Raw genomic sequence first — 22,998 nt, 5'->3', positions numbered from 1 at the left:
GGAAGAAGGAAGGAAGGAAAGAAAGATGCCATTTATTCAGGACCATGGGAGAGGACGGAAATGCACAGCCAGTAGGGGGAGATGACAGGCACCCAGAGGTCTGCAGGGCCAGTGGAGGGGGCTGCTGTAGGTGTCTTGAGGCCCTTCCCTCCTCCCTGCAACTCCAGGCGGCTGACGTCAGCACCATGTGTGGGAGATGAGCTGTCCCCAGCATGGGCTCCTGGTTCCCATGGGTTCCTGGTTCTCCTTTACTGTGACAGTAAAGATGGTCACAGGTTACAGGGGACAGGGTGCAGCAAGACAGCGGGGTGTCAGCTGAGAGCAGGAGTTGGTGAAGATGGGGAGGTGGCAACAGGGGATCTGGAAGCTGAGGGTACAACAGTGCTGAGATCCAAGGAGGTGGCAGAGGGGACAGCAGGCTTGGAAAGGAGTGGAGGTCTCACCTGGGACGAGAGGCTCAGCTGGCCATGATGTGCTTCACAAATGCTGCAAAGAAGGGCAGAGCAAGTGGCAGGGGTTGAGCACCGGGCGGCCACAGTGGGGGCCTAGGGTCCCAGCGCCCCACCGCCCCACGCCTCAGCCTGCCGAGCCCACCTTCATAATTGATGCAGCCATTGGAGTCTTCCTGCCCCGCCATCAGTTTGTCCACCTCATCTTCAGTGAGCCTCTCTCCTGGCCAGGGGGCGGGAGGCTGAGTCAGCACCGCGGGACAGGTGCGAAGTCGGGGGGGACACACAGAGCCCCGTTGGACAGTGGGTCTGCCTCCCTAGCACTCCCACACCTCACCTTGGCCCAGCCATCCCAGCTCACAAGACCTTGGTCATCACCCCCATTTCTGAGACCAGGAGAATCAGTGAGAAGTCAAAGGGGGGACTTGGGGTGCAGGCTTGGTGTGCCCTCTGAGCCTGGGCTCTGTCCACAACAGTGCCAGCTTGGTGTTCAAGTCCCCAGAACACACTGTCCCTTTTCTTACAGGGGACCCCTGGGGGGGTCCCTTCCATCAAGGGGAGGCCAGGACCCCCATGTCACTGGAAGCAGTCCCTCAGGGCAGCCTTTTGAGGCCAGAGGAAGGGCTCATGGGAGGGAGCTGAGGGCCTTGGGGAATAATGGTGGAGGAGACAAGGAGACAGCTTCTCTGTTTTCCAGACAAGTCTGCCACTTTCCTGCCTCTGAGCACTGTGTACTGCCCTCGTCCCCCCCATAGGAATGGGGGGTAATCTCCTACCCCCAGTTACACACAAAAAACCCAGACACCAGCCCAGGGCCAAACACACAGTAGGAATTCAGTTCACCTCTGCTGTAAGGAAAGGTTGCCTTGAGCAGATGTAGTAGGTGCTCAATAAACATTTGCTGCATGAAAGCTCCTTTGAGAAGGGGGTGCCCCTGCCAGCCAGATAATGGGCATCAGGATGTCCAAGGGGCAGGCCTCTTACCTACTGGGCCTCTTCTTTGCTGTGTCCCTGGAACCTGACCTTGAGACCATGAACACCAGGACTGAACCTGTCCTGTTGGATGCGCCACACTGCACCTCCCCCCCCAGAGCTGCCCTCCCCACCTTCAGTTCCGTGAGCTGCACCAACACACTTCCTTTTTGCTACCTGGCCTTCTAAACTCCCCACATCTGTCACCTGCCATGAAGGCCCCTTGACCGTGTCCCTCTGTCCGTTTCATGGCGGGTGACAGAATGGTCTTCCCCAGGATGCCCCCACCACCACGAAGGAGGACTGGGGAGGAGGAGGAGGCCGTCCTCACCTAGCGTGGCCAGCACGTGGCGGAGCTCAGCGCCCATGACCGTGCCATTGCCCTCCTTGTCGAAGACACGCAGCCCCTCGACGAAGTCCTCGTAAGTGCCCGTGTCCTTGTTCTTGGCAATGTGCTGGAGCATGGGCAGGAAGGTGTCAAAGTCCATCATCTTGCTGCTGAGCTCTGGCCGGGGGTTGGGGGAGGGGGCAGTACGGTCACTCTGAGGAGCAGGACAGGCACATCCTTCCCTCCCCACCCGGGTCGCAGGATACAGACCTACTGCCCACACACAGTCCCAAAGCATTCTACACCAGCTAACCATTCACAAACCACACTCCCATCACGGGGAGTCAACCGAGACGTGCATCCTTTACACGATCCGTTATTGTTCACAGTGACAATTTGCTGCGGCGGCACCCCCGTGGGCTCTGCTTAGCACCTCTGCTCTGCTTTCGGGGAAACCATCCTGGATCCTGTGGTTTTTCTTATAGACCCCACCCTCCCCACCACTGGGATTGCTCAGGAGCAGTGGGGCCAATCAGAGACGTTCCCTGAGACTTTGGAAGCATGGAGGGGCCTGGGTCTCACGTCTCCGTGGGGCAAAGCATGCAGCCCTCTCTGGCAGAAGTGTGAGGGAAGCTGGCCCTGAGCGCCAGAGAGATGCTGTGGAGACCAGGAGGGGTCACAGAGGTTGGGGGTCCCCAGGTCACCCTCACCGGCCGTGACGCTACTTTGCAACATCAGCTTCCTGTGACCAGTAGACCTGGCCAATGAGCATGGGGTGGGAAGGTCCCGCAGACTTGCTGCTTGTTACGTTGGCAGCATGGCTTGAGACCTGCCTCCATTCCTCATCCAGACACTGGGAAGATGTCAGGAGGGCGCAGAGCGGGGCGGTACCTGTGCCATGCCCCCGCAGATGTCAACCCGCCCCAGGCACGTCCCCGGGGTCCAGCACTAATGCATACACACCTTCTTGCTTCGGTTTCCCCAGGACACGGAGCACCTCAGCCTGGGTAGGGTTCTGGCCCAGCGCCCGCAGGACATCCCCACACTGCCCGTACGTGATCTTCATCTCGCACTTGGGCGTGCGGTCGAACAGCATGAAGGCTTCCTTGAACTCTGCCAGGAGAGGATGTGAACTGTGGACACATCCAGAGTCAGCCCGCCCCACTCACCCTGCCCTGGCCGGACTTCAGACTGGGGACCCCAGGTCCAACCCTGCAGCCCCAGGGCTCGAGACCCTCACTTACCTTCAATCTGCTCCGGTGTAAACTCGATCTGAAAGGAAACCCCAGAGATTCTAAGTGTCTGGCCCAGGAGGCAGGGCCAGATCTGCACCTGCATGCTCCACGGCCACAGCCCAGGCCTCAACCTCTTGACTGTACCAGACTGTCCCCCTGGCAGCATTCTAGCTTCTGCCCCCACGACCTCCTGCCATCTCCCTTGGCACCTCCCTGTCTCCTCATCCCTCCCGACCTGTGCGAACTGAGGGCCGTGGGTCTGCGTGTACCTAGACCCTGAAGGCTGGTGGGCCACATCTGGGGAACAGTGAGAAGGCTGTCCTGGTGCCCCGAGTCCCCAGCCCAGGGTAAGCTTTACCTGATCCCCCTGGTCCTGGACAGATGTGTTGAAGCCAGCAGATCTGACCAGGCTGGCTTAGCCACCCCCCAGCAGGCCTGGGGTTCAGTGGGCAAGGCTGTCCGTGTGAGTGAGACAGGAAACCCCATCTCGTTGTGGGGGGTGGGGTGGCAGGAGGAGCAAGGGTGAGGGTACAGACCAGAGGGTTTGTGTCGGCATGAAAGCATATCCACAGGAGTGAGTGTGTGTGCACTCATGTGTGTATGTGTGTGTGTGAGAGATGTATGTGTGTGCATTCACACTCAGTGTGTGTCTGCAAGTGTTTACACTTGCCTGCCCCTTGCAGAGACCTTAAGGCTGGGCACTACCACTCACATGGTCTTACACACCCACCCAAAAGCCCTGGGCAGCCCCCAGCCCAGCCCAGCCTGGGGACACAATGGTAGTGTTGACTAAGAATCTGCTGAGGCCACATCAGAGAGCCACCTGAGGTAAGGAGGCCTCCTGGGACCTGGTTTCCCCCTCCTCACCAGATACCAGTTCTATTTTTATTACAGTACTCACTCACCCCAAGGTCAAGGTCACAGGAGGGAAAGGAGCTTGGGGGAGGAGGCATGCCGGGCGTGCCTCCCACTGCCGCTCCCTGGGAACCCCACCAACCCCCAGGGCACACCTCAGTGCAGAGGGATATCCTCCCCCACCCCCTTGTCATGCTTGTCCCTTCTGGACTCAACGCCATGTTGGGAAGGTGTTCTACTCCTGGCCCCTTGAGAGCCTGCTGATATTACATTCCTAAGCCTCCTGGTAAAGCCAGCCAGCCAGACAGGGAGGGGGTGGGGGGTCCCATGAGGGGCTTCACTGTGCTGGCCTCTCACAGGGAAGTCTGTGCCAGTCTCAGATCCGGTGAGACTGGACCAAGCCACCGGGGGCCTGGGGTAGCTGGCCCCCAGCAGGGGACCTGTGGGACACAAGCTTTGACCCTGGGGGTGGTTAGGGCTCAGGGAGCCAACTCCAGAGAACACATTCCGTGAACAGCTCCCAATAGCCTGTGACAGGACTTCTTGTCCCATGTCGCATCCGAGGAAGCCCTGCCTCAAAGCAGGGAACAGGCAGGAGCAAAGCTGGGATTGGAACCCATGTCTTAAGGGACAAGTCTGGCCCCCCAGGAAGGGATCACAAACGGAAAATCGTTCTGCTGCAGCTCTGGCTGGACAGGCAGGAGCCGTGAGGAGCTGGGAGGGCTCCACAGGGCCCCTCAGCCAGCAGCCAGAACAGCAGTGACCGGTGGCCAGCCAAGAACAGGGAGCAGGCAGGACACACGGAGCGTGCCGCTCTGCAAATGCCATCAGAGTCATGGCTCTTCTTCCAAGTTTAGACTCGGAGAAAGACTTCCTAACTGGGGAAGGGTTCCGTGCTCACCGGCCACAGCCCCAAGACCAATTTCCTGAGTGACCTACTCAGCCCGTGTCTCAATTCCCCTGCCTAAAAGCTGAGGCCCGACACGCTGTGGGGCTCGGCCACCCTGGTAGGGGGTAAGTGTGCCCCAGCCTGGGCAAGGGCCTCACATCCCCATGCTCCTCACACCCGTCACCCAGAGGGGAACAAGGAAGATCCCCATCCGGCTGGAGGGGTTGGGGTCCGGGTGGCTCCAGGATTCCCCAAGGACGTGAGGTCCCGAGAGAAGGGCAAGGGACAGATTCCACAACCACCCAAAGACGTACCCTTTCAGTAGCCCTGGGGGCGTCCTGCCTGCTGTGTGACCACTAGCCCTCCTCTAGCCCCTAGAGCGGCTCCTGACAGCTGAAGCCTCCGGGCTCATTTCCCACCTCAGCTCAGCGCTCCCTTTCTGGAGTCTGACCTGCCACTCGGTAGATCCACTCCGGGATCCACTTAGCTGCCCTGCCCTTTCTGCTGAAACCCAGCTCCCATACCCACCTTGATTTTGGACGCATCAAACTCAGCTTCCTTGGGGCGCTCAGGCTCTGGTGCAGGTGTGGGCGCAGGTGCGGGCGCCGGGGCGGGGGCTGCCTTGGCATCGTCCTTCTTGGGGTCTGGCTTTTTGGGGGCCATGGACGCTGTCAGAACGGAGAGGGATGTGGAGAGAAGGAAGCAGAGAGTAGGGTAGGTGAGGCCGGAGTGGGGCCTGGCCCTTATCCCCTCTGGACACCTCCTGACCCCAGCCCCACCCCCCACAATGCACAATAGGGACAGGGCCATAAAAGGACACAGGCTAAGCTCAGGGGCTATTTTGGGGCCTGGGAGGCATTGTTCAGGCTCAGGAATGGGTGGGGGAGAGGGAGGGCTTTCATTCCTCCCAATCACCTGTTGGGCAGAGGGAGGGGGAGCGGAAGACAGAGGCAGCCCAGCCAGACGCACAGAACCCCTTCGCAGGTGATGAACTGAGCAGGACCAGGAGGCTGGACCAAGCGTGTGCTGTGATGGGGGCAGAACCTAAGGGTACCTCCTGCGTCTAACCTTCCAGCTGTGCCTTGAATTCCCACATGTCTGGGTCTGGGGGGCAGGGGCAGTCCCCAGAGGGGGTGGGGGGAGTCTGCCCATGTCTGTTGATCTCTGGCGGGAGCATCTGTGTGTACCCGTGTATTGTCTGGGTGTCTTCACGCTTGGTGGGGGGGCGGTGTTTGGGTGCTGCCTCTGTGTGTCTGAGCGGACGGCCCGTGCCCCTCTGGGCGTCGGCTCGGCGGGTCTGCATCTGGGTGTTTATATGGACGCACGTGTCTGTGTATCTCTGTGAATGTGTCTGTGAGTGCTGCTTCCGTGGGTTTGTGTCGGGTGTTTATATGTATCTGCGTGTGTCTGGTCATGGCTCGCAGGCAGCTGCAGCCCCAGCCTGAGGGGCCCCAGGAACACCACAAGTGGCAATGGACTGGGTGCCAACCCCCGCCAGCCCGGGCTGCAGCCACCCAGCCCAGTCCCGGCAGCTGAGCTGCCCCCACTGCCCCCTTCACCAGCACCCGGCTGGCCCTGTGGCTTGTTTCTCCTTTACACCCCACTTCCCATCTCTTCGTTTCCCTGCTCTGGCCTGGGGCCCAATTTACCCACACAGCTTGGGGAGGGCCCTCGCCAGACCCCCCTGTACCCCTTGTCCCCTTTGCAGCGTGCCCTTGTCCTTCCTCTGCGTAGCACATTCCAGGCCCCCTGCCCCCTCCCCCCTCCAAGCTCCTTGTCTGTGCCCTACCGCCCGCCTGATGCTTCCCTCTTCGGGCCCTTTGGGGGGTGGGGTAGGGACTGAGACTGAGGGAGGGTCTGCCTCCCTGAGGGACCTCAGGTTGCTGAGCGAGGTTTGCCAGGGTGCCCACCCCAACACCCAGCCCTCGGCAGATGGCAGGGACAGAGGGCAGCCTGGCCAGGCCACCGTTTGAGAAAGTGGGGGAGGTGGGAAGGCTGAGGTGGCACAAGGCCCCTCTGGGCACAGATTTCTGAGAGTAAGGACATCTTGCAAGCACATTGGGCTCCCTTCCTCTCCTGGGCGGCTGTGCCGGGGGTGGGAAGGAGGTGCTCCCTGTTATTTTTAAGTGCCTGGAGGCTTTGATAGAAACTTCAGAGGCAAAGCACCCCCTCCCCAGGCCCCGGGGGGAATTCCTGGGTGTGGAAAGGAGCTGGGGCCCCGCCTGAAGGCAGGATTTATGGGGGAGGGGGGTTCTACCTGGAGGCCCCCCATGTCTTCCAGCTGAGTCCAGGTCCCTGGGATCCTGTCACTCATCCTCATGGAGAGGGGGACAGCAGTGGAGGGATGGGATCTGGCCCCCTCCTAGCTGAAATACAGGACATTCCTCCCCTCATCTGGAGGGCAGAACACCCCACATCTGGAAATCTGACAACATCCGGTGCTGGGGGGTGGGGGAGGCAAGTTTTTCACTTTCCTTCCAGATGTTTGGCAAGAGTATTGAGAAAAAAAGGGCTGGGGGGGAGGGTCCACAGAGACGAGCCAGAAATACCACAAGAGAACACAGCCAGAGGGGGACACACAGAGAGAGGCCTCTGGGCAGCCCTATTGCCCAGGCCCGCTGGCCCTCGACATAACTGACTCTGGATGTCCCATGGGGACTCCGGCCACCCACAGGCACAGCCAAGACATTACCCAACCCCCTTGCATTTGTCACGGGTGAAACCGAGGCCCGAGGCAAAGGACACGCTCAGGGTCCCCCAGATTTCCGATCTCGTGTCTTTCCTCCACACATAACTGCCACGCTCCAGAAGCCACCCAGCACCAGCCTGAACTAGGGCAGGTGAGGTCCTCCAGAGCCCCAGCCGTCAGGTCTGTGTCACGGGGTGGGCAGGCCCACGTGGCCAGTCAGAACCACACAGCGCCATCCCTTCTGCCTGGGGGAAGGTGGGGGAGGGGCGCTTCTGGGTCTCCTTCCCTCATGCCCAGGGCAGATGTGGTCCTGCGAGGAGATGAGGAGACGCGCAGCACAGAGTCACCCTCTGCTCCCTCCCCGGGGCTCAGATGGAGAGCGTGAGCTCTGGCTCCAGGGAGAAGCAGGGCCCCAGAACTCGCCCTGCAGGACCACTCTCCACCTAGAACTAATGCCCGGCCCCCCCAGGGGCTCTGCCAAAAAACCAGCCCCCTCTCCTGACAGTTGAGGCCCGAAGCAAAGGGTGGGGGTGGGGTGCACAGGTGGGCAGGCAGGTGAGCAGGGGGCGGGGCATTGTGAGAGGGAGGGGCAGGCAGTGAGCAGTAAGGACAGGCCCCCCCTTAAGGCTCCGCTCTCTTCTCTCCCCCAAGTCCCAGGCTAAGCTCTGTGCCCCTCAGGAATGACAGCCAGCAGGCAAGATCGAAGCAAGGCCTGAGGGGACCGGAGAGCCTGGGGGCAGCGGCAGGGGTCTGGGTGCTACTACCCCTTTTGTTCCTCCAGCTGCAGCATCTGAGTGGTGACCTAGTCTGATGCAGACTCACAAGTCCCACATTCCAGAGCCCCCTCACTCCCCGGCCAAGGAGAACACCAGGGAAGATGGGGGCCCTGACTTCAGAGGGGCCAGGGATAGAGGCAGAAGACACTTGGCCACACTGGCCTCCTTCTAGGTTATTTCCAGCCCTGATAACTTTGCATAGGCTCTTTCCTCCCCGTCCTACCTTGGGCTGGACCCTGGCCATGGCTTGCTCCTGGGCACCCCCTGGTCTCAGTGATATGTCACCTCCTCTGAGAAGCCTCCTCAGACTACCCTGGCTAGCTCCCTCTGTCTTGTCTCCCACCCTGACTCCTCAGCCCTGTGCACTCTGAAACAAAATGTTTCTTATCTTGTTATTTAGGTGGCTGCCCTCCATCCCATGAGTGTCAGTTGGCCTGGAGGAATGGAGGAGTTTTGTTGTTCCACAGCTACATATCCCCAGAGACTCCAGCAGAGCCTGGTACACAGTAGGTGCTCAATAAATGTGGGATGAGCAAATGTCCCAAACATCTCAATTTACCCACTTCTTACAGGGGGAATGGGACCCATTGCCAAATTCTATCCATGATGAGGGGTCAGGGGAGATGGGGTGGAGGGTTGCTGGCAGACTGGCTAGAGTCTCGGTCACTGCAAGGGGCACCCCGGGACGGCAGCACAGCCAGCAGCGGCTGCCACCTCAACCCAGGCCTACCCTGCCTGCCACTCCCACCCCCTGGGTGAGGTTCTTCTCACTAGCCTGAAAAGGCCAGGGTGACCCCACACGGACTTGACCATGAAGACCAGCCAGCAGGGGGCGTAAAAGGGATAAAAACCAGGCTTTGGATCCAAACCCAAATCCCAGAACCCAGGATCCCAGCCCAGAACCCAGACTCCAGACCTGGAACCTGGAACTCCAAACCCAGACTCCAGATTCCAGTCTCAGGATCTGAACCCCCAAATTAAAGCCTGGAACCTGACTCCACTCGAGGGACCCGGACTTTAAAACCCAGGATGCCAAACCCAGACTTTAAATCGAGACTCCAGACCCAAGACCCTAGGCCAAGGACCAGGATCCTAAACCCAGAGTCCAGATGCAGGACTCAAGACCCAGGACCCAGGACAGGACTGCTGGCGTTCCAGACCAACACTGTCTATGGCTCTGTGTAGACAAGGGTGGGGAAGGGGGGAGGGTAAACCCTTGGCGAACAGCGGGGGTGAGTGCTTGGCAAACCTTCCTGGTAGTGTTCCTCTGAGGGGCATGAGGAATGTCCCTCATCTCGTCAGAGCCAATTTGGGGAGCTCAGAATATGGTGGCCACGTGGAGGGGGTGGTGGACAAGGGGAGGGAGGAATGGTTAGGGCCTGGCCATCCTTTGGGCCCGGGAGCCAGAGACAGGGAAGGAGGGTCGGGCTCTTGTCCCCCTGGCCGCAGGCTCCACAGGCTGCCCTGGCCCGCCCCAGACCGCCCCTCCTGGCCTGAGGCCTCCGGGCTGGGATGCAGGCCCACACTTCCCGGAGGAGTCGAGAACGCGGCCTGGGCCAGACCCAGAGCCTTAGAAGTAGGTCAAGTGTTGCTGTGCAGCAGGTCCTGGAGACCCTGTCCAGGCGTGGGCAGGCCCGTGGGCAGCAGCTCACCTACCAGGGCACGCGTGTGTACCCACACGGATGTGAACCCACTGCCATATGGTGGGGGCCCACAAGCACGGACCCCAGGCAGGGCCCTCAGCTCCCGCCCAGCTGCACAGATGGGGGCACGGAGGCCCCAGAACGGGCAGGAGCTGCTGAGCCACTCTGGCCAGAGGTGGCATGAAGCAGCCACGAGGACCAGGAAGAGAGGAATTTCTGCACCGTCCCACGGTCCTGGATCCTTGGACAAAAGTCTGACTCCAAGGAGGACTTCCCAGCAAGGCTGCTATGCCACCAACAGGATGTGGCCTGCTTCCCGGAGCATAGCTCCAGGCCTTGAAGGTTGGGAAGGCGTGGCCAAAGGCACGGCTCTTGGGACCCAGGCTGGTCCTGGCTCCTCTGGGCCTCCGTTTCCCCATCTGTACAATGGCCACGGGTGCGGCCCAGTGACAGTCGCTGTCCCGGAGCCCCAGCCCATCCTTGCCACCCCCACACCACACACAGACAACTCTGTCCTCGGCAGGCCAAATACAACCCTCAGGCCCCTCCCTCTGCCCACTGTGCTGACGGGGACCAGATGCTCCAACCTTGTGGTTCTGGGGTGGGGGTGGCAGGACCCAGCGGGCTGGCAGGCAAGGCCTGGGTTTGGCCCAGGGACCTATAATCAGCTCCTGCCCCTCTGATCCCTGCCCAGGACTGACGCTTGGGGCTGTGGTGTCCTGGCCGGCTGTGGCCACGGCCGCTATATTTGGGAGCCCAACTGAGCATGAGGGAGGGGTGGGCAGGCAGAAGGCTCCAGGGACCAGTGCCTCATGGGAGGAGAGGATGGGGGACACTGTCGGCCAGGCTTGGTCCTCTACAGAAGGAGGGCGTTGCCCTGACTTCAGGGCCCCCATCTGAGGGGCATGTTCTGTTCTGAGGGGCCTGGCCTGGGGGACATCGGCCCTGTCCTCCGCGGCAGGGTCTAAAGAGGGATTGAAAATACGTCCGTGAATACTGGACCCCTTATTTAGTCCAGTGAGTCCGACTGTACGTTGGGCCAGGCATCCTGAGTGTGGGGCAAAGGGGTGGGGGCGGACAAGGGTGACAGTTGCCGAAAGGCTCTCAAGGGGTGAGTTTGGGTGTTGAGGGGTCTCAGTTGGGAGGACAGGAAGAGGGATGCCAATGTGCTGAACCAGAGAATGGAGAAAACCGGGCCCGAGGCAGGGGTCCGAGGGAACGGGCCGAGGTGCCGCCCAGTCCCTCCCCAGCGTGGCCTGCGGCCTCCCTGAACTACCTTGGACATTCCCGCCACTGGGCCAAACCCTGTACACTCCCACCAGCCGTTTCCCAAAGAGCAAATATTTATTGTCCTTGGAAGAAAAAAAAAGAGTCCCCTTTTAGGATCAGGGTCTGGGAGCTGCTTCTGAGGCTTGCAGGGGCTCAGCGGTGGCCCGAGGTGACCGGAAGCTCCACCAAGACCCGCCGAGGGTGGAGGAAAGAGGCTGGGACCCGAGCTGGCCTCGGAGGAGAGGGGTCATGGCCGGCCCAGGCTGTGGGGCAGGGGGCTCTGGCCCCGGGCCCATCTCCCCGAGGGTTCCCCAGAATAGGTCTGAGGGAGGACGGACCCTGTCACGGTGGCAGGAGGTGTGAATTTATGTGAAGACGTGTGCCGTCCCGTGTGCTCACGTGTGTCCCGTGAGGCTGTGAGCACGTGTGTGTGTGTGTGTGTGTGTGTGTGCATGTGCAGGGACTCCCAGCTCTGGGTGCACGGCCATCTGGGAGAATGTTCATCTGTTGGCACGGGGCGGGGTAGGGGTATGTGGACACAACCTCTGTTGAATGGCCAATTCAGTCAAAAAGGAGAGTAAATTTAGCAGGGGAAAAAAAAACCCGTCAGTCAGACGAGGAGTCTGAATTGGGTGGTTGTTTGACTGGATGGACCAACTGTCTCCGGCAAACAGTCCCCGCTGGCTGGAGGAGGAACGGGCTCCCCCCACCCCCGGCGGCCACCCCCCAACACCCTCACCCCCCAGGCCCACATGGGAAACTGGAGACAGGGACCACGACCGACCAGAGATGAGACATGGAGACAGAGATGGGGACAGACTCAGAGACCAAGGAGGGAGGGTCTCGAGGCCAGCCAGAGACAAAGGGAGCCTCTGGACGCAGACTCCTAGAGCCCAGACAAGGTGTGTGCACAACACGGCCCTCCGGCTCTGACCCTCAGCTCTGAGCCGAGGAGGAGGCAGATTCAGCCCTGCCCTCCAGCAGCCCAAAGTGCACAAGAAGGGGGCACCAGACCTGGAGGCAGGAAGACAGGTGGGTCTGGGCAGCCACAGGAGAGGGGGCAGCGGCTGGAATGCGGACAAGGCAGGGGACAGGGATGGCAGTGATGGAGGTGAGGGCAGGAAGGTGACAAGGTGGTGATGGTGGTGATGGCAGAAGAGGCCACGGTGCCCAGGAGGGCCCCCCTCCCTGTCCCCTTACTGTGGTGGCCCCATGAGACCCGGGGCTGTCCCCACCCTGCTCCACCCAGCACCAGCTGTGTCCTTGCCTCCAGTGGCCACACAAGCACCCTCTGTGGCCCAGGGTGTGGAATGCATTAAAAATGGCCCAAGCCCCCAGCCAGGAATAGTCAGGGTCAATTCCACTACCTGCTTGTGTGGATATTTATGTATCTACCCGCCTACCCCGTCTAAAACAGCACACGCACACACACACACACACACACACACACGCTCAGAAATGCCGGAGTCAGGCTAACCTGGTCCTGCTATGTATCTGTGTCTGTCTGGAAATACGCACTGGGGCCTGGACACTCCCCTCACCATCTGGTCTCTTCTCACCAACTCTGGGGCCAACAGGAATCATGGTAATGTGTGTGTGCGTGCACACGCACACATGCCCGGCCCGTGGGTGCTTGCACCAAGAGCGACCACAGGCCCATGCACACACCTTTAAACATAAATCCTCATGCAATATAGACGCCTTTGCACAAATGTTTATACACACGTATGCATGCCTGCGTACACACATTCACACACTTGCACACATGTGCCCTTTGCACACATAAGTACACACATTCACATGCCTTTGCGTGAATACACACACACCTAGCACATCACAACTCCGAGGTCACTCACTGGTACGGAAAGAGCCTGGGGTGGGAATTAGGAGCCGTGGGAGGGAGTAGAGGCCAGAGAAATCAGGGAACCACAGCAGGCCCGCCGGGGGAGGGCCGGGAGCTTATGTGAGTACACGTGAGTGTGAGTGTGAATGTATGTGCTCAGGTGTTTGGGACCATTTCCCTGCCTCCTCCCTGGCCCCCTGGAGGGCCATCCTCCACCCCCTACCCTGTTCACAGAGGGAAAATAGAGGCCAGAGCACAGCAGTTGGGCCTGGGGAGGTCAGTGTCCCCAGGTTTGGGGCTCACAAGCCTTAGCATCTGTGTTATTCTTGGCGCACTCCAGCCAGATAAGCACGGGGGTCAGAGCTCGGCTCTCGTGGGAAAGAACTCTTTGGAAGTCTCCCGACCCATTCCTTTCCCAGATCCGGGACCCCAGAGCAGGCAGGGGTGGAGGCAAAGGGAAAGAGGGGTGGCTGAGGGACAGGCAAGTCTTCATCGGGGTGGTGGCCTTGAGGGCTGGGGGTGAAGAGGTGGAACACAGCAGAATGGGAGACTCACAGATGCCCCAAAATGCGGAGGGACCCCTCAAACCGGCCCCGAGACGCTCCAGCGCAGGGGCCGGAGCATGTGGAGAGGGGCACCGCCAGGCCCCCGGCTCTCTGTAGCAGCTGGACCGGAGCCCCTCGGCTGCAGGGAGCCGCCTGAGGTTTCCAAGCCAGCGCTAATGGGGAAGCCACTTTACAGAGATGGTCGGAACATTAGAGGACCTCAAAGCACCACCATCGGTAGCAGATCATGACGTGCTGGGCCTGGGGTTAGTTATCTATCACCCCTCCCATCTCATCACTGACTCCTGGAGCCCCTTCCCCTCCAGAGACCTCGGGGCACCCACTTGCCCAATGGGGTGAGGTCTTGGGTCAGCTTGAAAGGCACGCAGTCCCCCCAGCACAGTCAGAAGGAGGCAGGCTTGGGCCTGAGTCTCCTCCATCCCCTACTCGCACCAACCTTTGCCCCCAGGCCAGGTCTCGGGGCCTTGCAGAAGGCTGGGGTCTGACTGCTGGAGCTTGAAGATCAGAGCCAGGTCAACAAGGGAACAATCAGGGGAAATTCTGTGGGACACAGGGCTCATCCAAGGCTGCAGAGAAGCAAGGAAGAGCGGGGGGCTTTCTTTAGCCCCAGGAGCCTGGCCTGACAGCAAGTCCCACCCCTGCCTTCGGGAGTTCTGGCCCCCTGGCTAGGGGGGCCACAAGCTGGCCCCTCCGGCAGCCCGCCCCATCTGCACACTCCTGCCCCAGCGGAGTCCTCCGGCCCTCTAACGGCTGCAGTAGTCTGGGGTCAGCGACCGCGCGGAGAGAAATCATTGATTGCGGCTGCCAAGAGCCCTGGCCACCTCCGGCTCTGAGTGCCTGACCTTGAGGTCCAGAGAAAGGACGTGCCATTCTCCCCACCCCCATCACCCCCATGAGGACAGCAGCCACAGGGGCAGCGTGGTTGGCCTGCGCTGGAGGACTAGGGTGCACCTTCCCCACAGCAACCACCCCTCACCCGCCGCCTCCCAGGCTTCAGTCTCCCCTTGGAGATCTGGGCTCCAGTCACCTGCAGCTTGACTCTGGGGCTGGGGTTTGAGCTTTTCATGGACTTCTGAGGCTGCAGAGGAGCCCCAGACACAGAGAGGCGGCCCAAGCCAGTCAGGGGCTACATCCGTACTACGTGACTTTGGGCAGCCCTCCCTGGTCCCAACCAGCTGCCAGGGCCTCTCCAGCTCTGGGAAGGTCTCCGATTTATGCACAGCCACTCTCCTGTCATCTGGAACCTCCTCCAAGGTGGAAACCCACGGGTCCCCAGCCGGGGCCCTTCAGCCTCTTTCACGGCCAACCGGCCCCTGGGTGTTGGGAAAACCTGGGTACGTGGTCTGAATGAGCTTGGTGACCTCTGGCACGCCATTGCCCCTCTCTGGACATCACTCTCCCACACACAGTTTTATAAACTTCCCCAAGTGCTTCCCGTTTCTGGCCAGTTCAGCCAACGTCCACGGCGCCTCTGGGCCAGGCTCTGTGCCGGGCGCTGGAGAGCTGGACAGACACAGTCCTGGTCCCAGCCCGAGATGTTCCCAGCGTCACTGCCAGCTCATTGCTTCACTGGGCTGGTGTCCTCTGAGGCATGGAAGGAAACTGAGGCCCAGAGAGATGGCCCAGCCGTCCTCAGATGGCCCAGCCTGACCAAGGACCACCCACGTAGACCATCCCCCTAATCCACGCAGGGCCCAGCATCACGACCTAGGGATCCCCGGCCCTAGGTCTCCCCACCATAGCCCCCAGCCAGAACCCAGTGTCTGAGCTGACCCCCTTCCCTCTGCTTCTTCCTTCCTGGCCCCCTGTCCCTTCAAACCGCAGGGCCCAGCCGGCCTCTGGAACGCGTGCCCAGGACCTCGGTGATATTTTGAGTTTAAGAAAACTTTGCAGTCGGCAGGAGCTCTTAAAAGTTATAAATAGCAGCAGCGGGAGCCCATGCTGGGAGAGGCGGAAACACGTGTCAAACACGCCTGGGAGGGGGTATTCCGAGGCACAGACCCCCCCCCCCAGGGACCCACCAGGCTTCAGGGGATTTTACAACCACGAGAGCGGGAAGTCACACCCCACCCGGAAGGCGTCTGGGAAAGGAGACTCCGTTCTCGCTCCCCCACCAGGGTCCCGAGAGGTCGGTCAGGTTGCCCAGGCGAGCGGGGACGCTGTCGAGAGGCATCTGGGCTGGGAGGGCTTGCTCCTACCTGCCCCTCCCCACCACCAGCTCCCCACTCAGCTGCTCAGCATGGGAACCATAGGGCTCAGGAGAGTTTGGGAGCATGTGCACACCAACCCCAGCCAACATAGGTGGGATGGGGTGGGGTGGGGGCGCTGGTAAGCCTGGAGTGAAGAAGGGACCATTCCAAGGTCACCAGGGAGCTGGGGAGCACTCAGCCCCCCAAGCCATGGTTCTTCCCACTGAGCAAAAGCCACCGCTGCCTCCCTTCCAGATACCTGACAGCCCTCTGGTTAAGCAGAGTGGGAAGCCTGAAGATGGCACGTATGCTGGAGAGAACAAGGGACTCCATCCACTGCAGCGAGATGCACATCCACACTCACCCAAGGGCCAGGTGTGGGGTCTCGGGCTTGCCTTGAAGGCCATGGGATTTAAGGATCTTCTCTCAGAAGCCTGGTGTGATGGGACACAGCCATGAAGCCCCCCTCGATTTTCTCAACTGCTCTGTCGTGTTCATAGGCCACAACCATGACTCCGACAACGGAGAGGTCAGGAAACTGAGGCACAACTGAGACCATCTCCATCTCACCCCCTCCCCATCAGGTCTGGGGACAGCAGCCAGATCTGGCGTCCAGGCGCTCTGAACCTCAGGGAGCCCCGAAGGGTTTATGGGGCTCCCAATGAATGGGCCTGTTGAGCTCAGAGGGGGCCGGGCCCGAGTAAACATGACTGGGTCTGAGCTGCCATTCTCCCCTTGCCTCCTTCCCCAGGACCCAGGACCAAAATACAACTTCCTGTCCCCGGAGCTGAGGGCCAGACTCGCCCCTCAGAGCCCTGGGCTGGGGCTCACTGCAGGAACACAGCCTGGTCATCGTCGGCAGCCCGCAGGGTAGGGGTCCAGAGAGGACTTCAGGTTTTCACGGTCACATGTCTGTCTCCAAGCCCCAAGGACCTGGACCCTTGTCGGAGTCCCTTCAAACCTTGAACTGCCCATCTGGTAATGGCAGATCAGGAAACCAAGGCCATGAGCAGGAAGAGGACCCCACAGGTCAGGGCAGAACAGCCCCCAGCCTCCCACTTCCCCCAGCCAGTGAGGGCTCCCAAGGGAGCATGTGGGGGCTCAGAGGAGGGAGAGGCTGCAAGAGTAGAGGGTCAGCAAGTAACAAGCTGGAGAGAGGGCAAAGGTGTCCCTTCCCCTTGGACATTATTGCCCACTGACTTGTCAAGCTGAAATCTAGTCCCCCACTGGCACTGGTCACAGAATGGCCTATCTGCTCAGGGCCCCCCCTTGGAGCTGCACACATGGGAGCAGCCCAGCATGGGAGGGGGCAGGAACCCCGTAAATGCTTGTTTGTCATAGCCTCATTCCAGGCCTCCACTCCCCTGTACCCCATCCTCCCCAGCCAGCTCAGTCTACTCCCTTAGCCTCATATTCCCCACCTGGAGGCCAGAGATGGACAGGCTCTCTACCTCCCTCTCCAGCCTGGGAATGTATTAGAAAGTACTTTGGAAACTGTAAAGTATGTTGCCCTCCCCAGGAGCCTGGAAGACCTGGGGAAGGGTCGCCCCAAGGGATGGACGCCCTAGGAACGTGCCCTGGCTGCTGGGGGTTGGTTTGGGACCCGCCGCCTCACGTGCCGGGCACTGGGGGCTCCGACTGGAATGTGCTGAGCGGCAGCTGCCACGTGAATCATTACACCTAGTCAGGCTGAGCCTGGGACTTCCAGACCCAAACCGGCTCGGGCTGGGCTCCGGCGGAAGGGCAGCCTCCAGCCAGGGTCTCCAGGTGCTGGGGTGAGGTGCCAGGACCTCGCAGGCCTCTTCCCTCTGTCTGCGTCCTCACTCTTGGTGTCTGGACCCAACTCTGGTTCTGTTACAGCCCATTCCACAGAGCCACGGAGGAAGGCAGGTCATCCTGGCCACAGCCCTCTGCCTCCGGGACCTGTAATTGCATATACGGACCCTGAGCCCGGGTGTGACTGGCTGGCTTCATGCCAAGGGCCCACATTCCAGTGGGCAAGGAGTCAGATACAGAGTGGCCTTGGGGCTGCAGGGTTAGGACAGGGGCTGGCTGGAATGAGTGTCCCCACATGTCCCCGCCCTGGGAACGCTTAGTACCCAGGACTGAGAGGGGAGGCCTTCTCGGGTCTCAGTTTTTCCGCCTATGATCCGGGTATGAGCTACCCTGAGCCTCCATCTGATTTCTTCAGGTGTCCCAAACATGAATGAAATCACTCACAGTAGTTGTGTTCATACCTCATGGGGCCTGAAATTTCTGAGACATGGAAAAGCCAGGAGGGACAGACAGGGACACAGGAATAGATAGAAGGAGAGTTAGCTGGAGGCTTGGTGAGGCCAGGAGAGGACCACTGAGGCACACCCCCACTGGAGGAGCCAAGCTGGCCTGGGCACCTGTCAAGCACACCCATGGAGGTGGGGGAGGGCCCAACTCGGGGCACTGAACACTTGGACCTGCCTCTGCTCCCCCACTAGGGGTCTAGGACAAAGTCCTGGGCTGGTGCAGGGCTTGGTAAAAAATAACTAATTATTCTTTTCAACCAAAAACTCTCACTCAGGCCTTTTCCTGTCCCTAGCAGCAACATCCTTGCTTAGGCCTGAGCCCCAGAAGCTGCTAGAACCATCCATGGCCTCTCCATGGCCAACCTGAGCCTGCTCTGAGTCTCCAGGCCCTGCTTGGAAGACCTTGTGGGCTCTAGGTGAGTGGGGTCCAAGGCAAGCCTGGGACGCGAGGGCAGCCGGGAGGGGCAAGGCAAGGCCATGGTACCCCAGTGTGTGGGTGTCTGTGTGTCTGTGTGTGTACCTGTGTGACGCTGTGGGGCCCACAAGGTATGCCTGCATGGGGATGTCTGTGTTTCTGGCGTTACTGTAGGAGGGAGTCTGTGACAGGAAGCCCACACCTCCAGGTGCCCCCGGAGTGCTCCCTGCCTCCGACAGAGCCTCCAGGCCCCCTGTGCCCCCAGCTTCCCTCCCTTGGCCTTCCTGAGAGGTGAGAAAACCAGGCTTCCTGCTGCAAGGGGAGGGGGGTGCCCGACCAGCTGCTGTGGGAGCCTCCAGTGACTCATCCGGGTGGGGGGTGTTTATGAGCAGCCGAAATGGCTATAAAAGTGGCACCTTGGTTCACTGATGGCCTGGCCATCCCCTCCTCTACCAGCCCCTTGCCTTGAAAAGCTTACCAGAACCAGAGAGAGGCCTGGGATTAAGGCTTGGTGGAGGCTCAGCCTGGCGTCAGGGTTCAGCCAGGGATTAGAGGTCAGACTGGGATAAAGGCTCCACATGGGTGGGGGGAGCTCAGGATGGGATTAGGATTGAGATGGGGATTCAAGCTGACTTTGGGGCTAAGGTTGGGAGATGAACTGTTGAGGGTTTACAGGCCAGTTTTTCCAGAGAACCCCCAGAACGGGACAAGGGGTTTTCTGAGGGTCTGAGGCCAGGCTGCAGGGCTGAGAGCTGAGCCTCTGTCTTTCCTTTTTGAGTCTGGGGCACACCCCGGCTCTAGGGTCTGTATAGCTTGGCGACCCCTACTCACAGCAGCAGAGTCCAGTTTAGGGCCACTGGGCCAGAGTCCAGATCCTTCTCCAGCTCTGAGCTCCAGGGATCTTGGCTCTTCCTCCTAGGTCCCCATTACAGATGGGTGTCCCCATAGGGGACTCCCTCCCTCCAATCAGACCTTTTCAAATGTCCCTGAAACTGACCAGAAACTGACCCTTGGGGCCCTGGGGCTTGCCTGACAAAAAGGGCTGGCTGCCTCTGCCAGGCACTGGGGTGCTACCAGTTAATGTGTGACACCCAATCCCATGGTGGCACTTTAACCAGGGGCCAGGAGGTGCCTTAGCATATCCGCCTCAGCCAACAGTTCTGGAATATCCAGCAGGGACCTCTGGGGTGAGGCACGTGCGTTACAGCTAGAAGAACACCCTTAAGGGCCCCACAGCCCACTGGACCCCTCTCTGCAGCCCTACCCACAACCCCCCACCCCGGTCCTCCCCACTACAAATACTGTTGGTTTCCCGATCTCAAGCTTTCTGGTATCGGATCTGAGGACTCCCTACATCAGTCCCCAGTTTTACCCCAGTTGCCCCAGTGACTCTGTGAATGTTCTTTTCCTATCACCACAGGGCAGGGGTGATCAGTCATAAAGCCATAAAACAGAGTAGAATGGCTTGGAAACAGAGACATAAAACAGAGACCATCAAAATGTAACACTGAAGAACCACAGATGTTCTCTGCGTACCTGATCCTCTGTCCCTGTTCCCAAGTAATCCACACACCACAGTGGGTAGCCCCCAAATCACAGCCCCCCCCAAGTAGTGGAAGAGATGGGGTCACACACAAAAAAAGAGGGAGGGATGTTCTTTACACCAGGCAGAGAACCATGATCCCAGCAGAGTAAACTCCAAAGGCAAGGGCAGGGGAGTGAACGTGGGGAGCAGGCCGGGAGTCGAGACGGTACCTGTTGGGGAGTGTCACCTCTGGAGGAAACTGCCTCAGACAGCATCGTCCTTAATCACCTGGGCAAGAAACTTGAAAGTAGTGGGGCCCAGAGGAGGATATGGCCACAGACTCATAGGGAAGCAGACAACTGTGTATGGGAGATGGGTGGGTTTGGGCCTAGAGGAAGGTGGGTTGCCAGAGAAGCTGGCTAGAGCTGGATTCCAGTGGCCTTAGGCCTTGGGCTTGCAGATCCATTCACATGAAGGGTAGGGACCATCCCTGAGATGGGGTGGGGGCTGGTTTGGGGGCTGTGAGGAGCTCAATTTCCACAGGCTGAGTCTGGGGAGCCCACAGAGCTCAGCATGGGTCTGGACACCCACACTCCGCAGCACTAAAACAGTAAAGTTAAAAGCGCCCTTTGAATCAGCTGGTCAAGTCCCCGATTTACAGATGAGGAAACTGAGGCCCAGACAGCAGGAAGTCGTCCTGCCCAGGATACACAACCGGTAAGTGGGTGAGCAGGGACTGCCACTTAGCCCACATAATATCTCCAAGGGCCCCAAGAGTCACATTAGCTTCCTCCTGACCATCCTTTAAAGCTCTCTGCTCCAGGCATCCCAGGCCTTCCCAGCATCTCAGCTTCTCTGCGTGATCCTGAAAGGTGGCGAACTTGGGGTCTCAGACCCCTTCCTCTAAGCGCTACAGCGTCCCCTCCCGAGCCCGAGCACGTAACCCCGCCCCACCCCGCCCCTGCCCCCAAAGGCTCCTCCCGTTCCTCCTCCAACTTGAGGGTCCCCGGTGGACCGGAGCCCGCCGGGAGTGTTTGGGGCTGTGAAGGGGTGGAGAAGGAGGCGGGCCTCGGGAGCGGGGGTCCCCGCTGAGCCCCGGGTCTGGCGACTTGGAGCGGCGGACTCCGGGGCGGAGCTGGGGAGGCCGGGCAGGCGTCTGGAAGGGTCGAAGACTCTGAGAGACCCCGACCCGGGGGGAGACTCGGGAGGGTGGGAGAGGGACGTGAGCCCTCGCGGGCAGGGGCGGGGGCGGGTCTAGAGCACTGAGGACCTACCCACTCGGGAGTTCCCGAGGCTGGGGGTCCGGGCGAGGGCGGGGCGGGACAGGAGGGAGGTGGCGGCCGAGCCGGGAGCGGGGCTGGCGGCCCAGCAGCCTCCCCAGGGACCCCGGTCCAGCCCTAGCGGGAGTCGCGCGGGCGCACAGACAGCGCCGCGGCCGGGGGCGCGCGGGATACCTCCAGTGAAGAGGTCCTGCTTCGCGGCTGAAGGCCCCTGTTCACCCGCCCCGGCAGGCCGATCAGAAAAAATAACGTCTGTGCTTCCCGGAGAAGAGAATGGAGCGGCGGCAGCGTCCCGGGCTCCGTTCCCGGGCCCCGATGTCAGAGCTCCCTTGGCCCCGTCCCCTACACACTCACATCCCGCCGCTGGCGACCCGGGGCGCGGCCTCTAGAGAAACGTCCCGGGGCAGGGGCAGCGGGCTCCGTTCGGCCGCTCCGCACACCCGTGGCGGAGGCGGCGCAGGGGGGGGGGGTGCGGGGGCGGGAGAGGCCCAGGGAGGGCGCGGGGGAGGGAAGAGGCGCCCGGCCGCGGGGGGAGGGGGAGCGGCAGACGCCGAGGCGAGGGACGCGCGCGGCGGGCGGCGGCTCCGAGCGGCGGCCGGGCTGGGGGCGCTGGAGGCCAGGCCGGCCAGAGGGGATCCCGAGAGCCCCATGAAGTGCCCCCGGGGCCGCGGACGGGGCGCTGTCCTGGGGAGGCTGTCGGGGGGTCCCCGACATCCATGGCTAAGCGGGGGCCGCGGCGGCGCGCTCGGAGTAAGTCGGGGTCGGGGGGCCGGCGCCCCGGCGAGGGGTGGCGGCGGCGTTGGGTAGGGGTGACTCCCGGCCTCGCCGGGGCGGGCGGGCTGGTCCGTCTCGGTGTCAGTCGGCGGCGCCTCCTCGGAGCCCGGTGGAGCCGCCAGCCCCGCGCCGCTCGGCTCCGTGGCTTTTTTGGAAACTTGCAAATGTTTTCGTAGAGAGAGAGAGAGAGAGAAGGGGGAGGGGAGGGAGGGAGCGAGGGAGTGACCGAAACGGAGCTCGGGGCTGCTGGAAGAACGGAGGCCAAGGCTGGGGGAGCTAGAGACGGACTGACAGACAGGCCGACAGGCAGAGCGTCCCGGCCGCAGGCGTGCTTCAGCCGCGCGGGCGCAGGCGGGGCTCCGGCCCAGGATGGGGAGAGGATTCGGGAAGCGGCCGCGGGCGGGATGGGTCTGAGGGGGCTGAGGGGCAGAGAGCTGGCGGCCCGAGCACCGAAGGGCTCAGTGTCGTTGCAAAGTTGGGATCGCGTCCCTAAGCTGCACGCCGCGAGCGGCTCAAAACGCGCCCCCCGCCCCGCCCCGCCCCCCCTCCCCTCCTTGAGCTAGCCGCGGAGCTAAAAATAACAGCCCGGTTCGCCCCCCGCAGACCGCGACCCCAACCCCTCCCCCGACCCCTCCCCCACTGGGCGTGGGGCGAAGCCACAGCTCCCAGTTCCCCAAAAGAAAAAAAGAAAAAGACAGAAAAGGCGGCGCGGTGGGGGGGGGGCGGGGGGCGGGCCGGGGGCGGGGGGCCCGGCCATATGGATGTGATTTCTCCGCTCCGAGGCAGACGGGCAGCTCCGCAGCGCTCGGCGCCCGCCCGCCGCCCGCCCGGCCCCCGGCTGCCTCCCTTCCTCCCTCCCTCTCTTTCTCCTTTGCGCTCCCTCGCTCGCTAGCCCTTGGCGCATGGGCCCCGCGCCGGGCCCCGGGGCCTCGGGCCGCCTGGCCTCCGGGGTCCCCTAGGCCCGGGCGTGGGCGGGGCAGCCCGGCCTGACGCAGCTCTGTACCCCACCACCACCACCA

The 22,998-nt window shown here is 61.3% G+C and overlaps 1 protein-coding gene and 1 long non-coding RNA gene across 3 annotated transcripts; one reads left to right on the top strand and one right to left on the bottom strand.

The window, feature by feature from the left end:
• Nucleotides 1-12: 12 nt before the first annotated feature.
• On the bottom strand, nucleotides 13-21,551 carry MYL3 (myosin light chain 3). 2 transcript variants are annotated; one of them, XM_044253715.1, is made up of 8 exons: nucleotides 21,380-21,551; nucleotides 5,257-5,396; nucleotides 2,994-3,021; nucleotides 2,713-2,862; nucleotides 1,753-1,926; nucleotides 595-672; nucleotides 444-486; nucleotides 13-251 (listed from the first exon to the last, which is right to left on the bottom strand). In XM_044253715.1, the coding sequence occupies exons 2-7, from the start codon at nucleotides 5,389-5,391 to the stop codon at nucleotides 458-460; spliced, it is 594 nt and encodes a 197-aa protein (XP_044109650.1). In that variant the 5' UTR covers nucleotides 5,392-5,396; nucleotides 21,380-21,551; the 3' UTR covers nucleotides 13-251; nucleotides 444-457. The 2 variants fall into 2 exon arrangements, with proteins under 2 accessions (XP_044109650.1, XP_044109649.1); XM_044253714.1 differs by lacking the exon at nucleotides 21,380-21,551 and adding an exon at nucleotides 19,232-20,462.
• Nucleotides 18,228-20,869, top strand: LOC122909489. The gene is made up of 3 exons (XR_006385152.1): nucleotides 18,228-18,401; nucleotides 18,575-18,691; nucleotides 20,469-20,869. It is a non-coding gene; the product is annotated as an uncharacterized LOC122909489 (long non-coding RNA).
• Nucleotides 21,552-22,998: the final 1,447 nt, after the last annotated feature.

This window comes from Neovison vison, chromosome 6 (genome assembly GCF_020171115.1).
Source record: "Neovison vison isolate M4711 chromosome 6, ASM_NN_V1, whole genome shotgun sequence".
Taxonomy (NCBI): domain Eukaryota; kingdom Metazoa; phylum Chordata; class Mammalia; order Carnivora; family Mustelidae; genus Neogale; species Neogale vison.
Note: the sequence above shows the minus strand (reverse complement) of the source record. Positions and strands in the feature narration are given on the sequence as shown.

Excerpts from the sequence above, each read along its gene's own strand:
- MYL3 (XM_044253715.1), bottom strand. The coding sequence starts at position 5,391 with ATGGCCCCCAAAAAGCCAGACCCCAAGAAGGACGATGCCAAGGCAGCC. Across the intron at positions 3,022-5,256 it reads TTGATGCGTCCAAAATCAAG|ATCGAGTTTACACCGGAGCA; the intron begins GTGGGTATGGGA and ends GTTTCCTTTCAG. Across the intron at positions 673-1,752 it reads CCACGTGCTGGCCACGCTAG|GAGAGAGGCTCACTGAAGAT; the intron begins GTGAGGACGGCC and ends CCCCCTGGCCAG.